Source organism: Mastomys coucha, unplaced genomic scaffold (assembly GCF_008632895.1).
Source record: "Mastomys coucha isolate ucsf_1 unplaced genomic scaffold, UCSF_Mcou_1 pScaffold4, whole genome shotgun sequence".
Taxonomy (NCBI): Eukaryota; Metazoa; Chordata; class Mammalia; order Rodentia; family Muridae; genus Mastomys; species Mastomys coucha.
The window spans coordinates 14,113,522-14,117,159 of NW_022196910.1; the positions used below are offsets into that span (position 1 = coordinate 14,113,522).

Consider the following 3,638-nt stretch of genomic DNA (forward strand, 5'->3'; position numbering starts at 1 on the left):
CCCCCCCCCAACATGTGGAAAGGCTAGGGGACAACTTAGTATTCAGTTCTCGCCTTCTATCATTTGGGCCCTGGGGATCAAACTCGGTGGTCAGGTTTGGTAGCAAGCACTTTCACCCACTGAACCATCCTGCTAGGGCCCAGTGACTAAGTTTTTAGGAAGGCATTTGAGTGTCACTGCTGTTGTAAGTGGCTCTAGAATTATTTGATTGATCTATTTGGTTTTCATTATTAGATCCCAGAACTTTATCTGTTTATGTGTGTATGTATTGAGACAGGGTCTTATTTAGTGTAGCTCTGGCTGGCCTGGAACGTGCTATGTAGCCCAAGCTAACCTCTGCTTGCTTCTGCCTCCCAAGGATTAAAGGCATTTACTACCATGCCTAGCAGTCCACAGAACTTGAGAAGATTTCTCTATAACGATGTGGCGGCTGTGTGCGGTTTTAGGCAACACTCACAATGTGTTCTAGCCTCAGTAGTTAAAAAAACAAGATTTACTCCTTTCTAAATCTTCTGTGAATTTAATGTTTAGTAGGCTTTTTTTTTAACAAAAAAAAATCATTTTATATATGTATATGAATGTTTTATCTGCATGTATGTCTGCACCAAATGCATGCCTGGTGCCTTGAGGTGGCCAGAAGAGTCAATTTGATCCTCTGGAATTGGAGTTACAGATGGTTGTAGGCCACCATGTGGGTGCTGGGACTTGAACCCGTGTCCTTTTAACCACTGAGCCAACTCCAGTCCATTTTTGTTTGTTTATTTTAGGGAGGGAGCCTGTTTATGTTTTGTACATCCTTATAGACATGCTTGGTTAAAGGAGTACTTCCTGAACCTGAACCTGTTTGTGCTCAGTGTAGGCGCACTGGGGTTGGCCTTCCTGGGCATCTGGCTTTCATCTATGCAGTGGTAGACTGCTCAGTGTGGTGGCTCTTACCATCCACTTCTGTTTGCTGTGAATAGTTGGAGAAGTTCCCCTCACTTTTATTTACATGCTTGTTCTGTTTATTCTGACTCTGAGTTGACTGTTACCAACATATATTAATAGTTAAGGCCACCTTAACTATTAAAAGTTTAAACTATTAAACTTAAACTATTAAACGTTTAGCCACTATCAGCTCTAGGAATGTGGCTTGGTTGGTAGAGTCCCTGCCCTAGCATACACATAGCTCTGGGCTTTAAAATACACTTGTAGACCCAGCACTTGAGAGGTGGAGGCAGGAAGATCAAATTTCAGGTCATCCTTTGCTACATAGAGAGAGCCTAGCCTGGGATAGCTGAAACCGTGCCAGTGCAATGGGGTATGCTCTGTATAATGGGGCATGCTCTGTATAATGGGGTGTGCTCTGTATGGCTCTTGGTTTTTGCAGCTGTTAAGAAAGTAATACTTATATTTCCTACAAATTTACTTAAGGCTTCTTTTCTTCAGATCGCAAAAGATGCCAAAGAATGTGTTCAGGAATGTGTGAGTGAATTTATAAGCTTCATAACGTCTGAAGCAAGCGAAAGGTGTCATCAGGAGAAGCGGAAGACAATCAATGGGGAGGATATTCTGTTTGCTATGTCTACTCTAGGCTTTGACAGCTACGTGGAGCCTCTGAAACTGTACCTTCAGAAGTTTAGAGAGGTAGGTGACACTCACTGTTTATAATATGTTACTTACAGTGCTTTGTGGCAGGTAACATTTCCGGTAGTATTTAATGTATTAAATTAGAGCATTTAACTACCAAGCCTTTATTGTTTCCTTAGTTTATTACAAACTTGAGCAGCTAGGTGGTGATTAAAAGGATTCTGAGTTTGGGGCCTGAACTCCTTGCCTGTGGCACCTTTAAATAGTTTCGACTTTGGTGTCTCCTATGTTAAGGAGACGTAGAGTACATTGTGTATAGATTGTTGGAAATCTGCGTAAATGGTGGTCCGTGCTGCTGTGTTAACTTAGGAGACGGCATCAGTGTGAGACTTCTCAGGCCAGGAGGAGGTGATGTGAACCTACCCTTTGTTTGTGTGCATGCACTTGTATACAAATTACACACAACTTTTCTGTCCACTGGAGCCTTATTTGTTGAGACAGTGTCTCTCATGGAGCCAGAAGCTCACCAATTGGCTAGGCTGGCTGGCCAGAGAGCCCCAGAGACCCCCCGAACTGGCTACAGGTGTGTACACTACACCCATCTTTTAAGTGGGTTGCTAAGAATCTAAACTTAGGTCCTCATGCTTGCTGTGAATGTGTCTTTAGTGTTAGAATCCCTGGAATGGGTGTTTTTTTTATAAATCCATAGTAGTCTCCCAAATAGTCCTTAGTCCAGAGAGCAGTGGGACTTCAGAGGTTTCTGGTTCAAACTGACTTTTATTTGGGAATTTTAAACTCTAACCTTGGAGCTTCTTACCACTGTATCCCATGTGGCAGGTAACTCTGTGTGCTGAGTGAGGGTGGGGGTGTCATCCCAGAAAGTATTAATAAAATATAAAGGTTTCTAAGAGAAGCTTCCAATTTTGGACATTACATGAACATTCTTATTTAGAAATAGTTGGGTGTGAACGCTTGTTTGCTTCTTTGTTCCCTAGGCCATGAAAGGAGAGAAGGGCATCGGTGGAGCAGTCTCCGCTACGGACGGCCTGAGCGAGGAGCTCACGGAAGAAGCGTTCAGTAAGCACTCGGTGCTTCTGGGGAGTGGTACCGGGTGGGCAGTGCTGAGCTATCTGTCTGTTTTAAATGACCACTAAAAGTGTATGCCCTGTGTTTGAAGTCAGTGAGTGATACATGTAGATTTTAGCAGGGAAGACATTGACCTTGCATTAATTAGGTATGCTTCTAGTTTACTGAAGATTCCTGAGACAGGATCCTGAGAACCAGCGGTTATAATGTAACATTTTAGGCTTATGTTAGCACAAGAAACTTTGCCTACGAGACACATGTGCTCAGTCCTGTGGTGCTCCACGCCCTGTGGTGAGGCCAGGTCTGCGGGTGACTCAAACCTGGTTGTGAAGTGCAGTGTGGAGGTCTGAGACAGTGACTAGGCAGGCACAGTAGGACCCAGAGTGGCTTGTATTCCTTGGGGACTTCTTGAAAATGTGAAGTTTATTTTAAATGGGAGAATATTCTGCATCTATGGGAGAAGTGTAATGGGACATTAATGTCATTAAACTAAGGAGGTCAAGAAGGTAAGATTATTTCCCCCCCTAACTTTTTTCCCCTCCTTCCTTTTAGCTAACCAGTTACCAGCTGGCTTAATAACTGCAGATGGTCAACAACAGAATGTTATGGTTTACACAACATCTTATCAACAGGTATGCTGGGTGCTGTCTCTGCATTTCAAAGACAGATTAGAGTCACTGATTAATCACCCATACTCTCAAGTCATTAAGAATGTAATAAAATTATTTTCTCAAAATACATATTATTACCAGAATTCCTTAATGATTAAGACATTTCACAAGTGTTTGCCACATCTGCATAAAGGAACTGACCAGGGTAGCTTGCCCGGCTGGGGTGGGAGCAGCTTCCCTGCTGTGGCCTCTTTGGTGTCTGACATTAAAAAAAAAAAAATCTTAATTTACGTTTTCCAATCTTAGATTTCTGGTGTCCAGCAAATTCAGTTTTCATGATTGGAAGAAAGGATGGATCCGGGCTTGTGTGGA

The 3,638-nt window shown here is 42.8% G+C and overlaps 1 protein-coding gene across 3 annotated transcripts in view; it reads left to right on the forward strand.

The window, feature by feature from the left end:
* Positions 1–3,638, forward strand: part of Nfyb (nuclear transcription factor Y subunit beta) — a 14,497-nt gene extending 10,859 nt beyond the window's left edge. For 2 of the 3 annotated variants that reach the window (XM_031349847.1, XM_031349848.1), the window contains exons 5-8: positions 1,429–1,626; positions 2,565–2,646; positions 3,208–3,287; positions 3,573–3,638. In XM_031349847.1, the coding sequence (XP_031205707.1) occupies positions 1,429–1,626; positions 2,565–2,646; positions 3,208–3,287; positions 3,573–3,605 (393 nt within the window). In that variant the 3' untranslated portion in view covers positions 3,606–3,638. Of the gene's footprint in view, positions 1–1,428; positions 1,627–2,564; positions 2,647–3,207; positions 3,288–3,572 lie in introns of those variants that run through there. The other variant, XR_004112852.1, reaches the window with a different exon arrangement.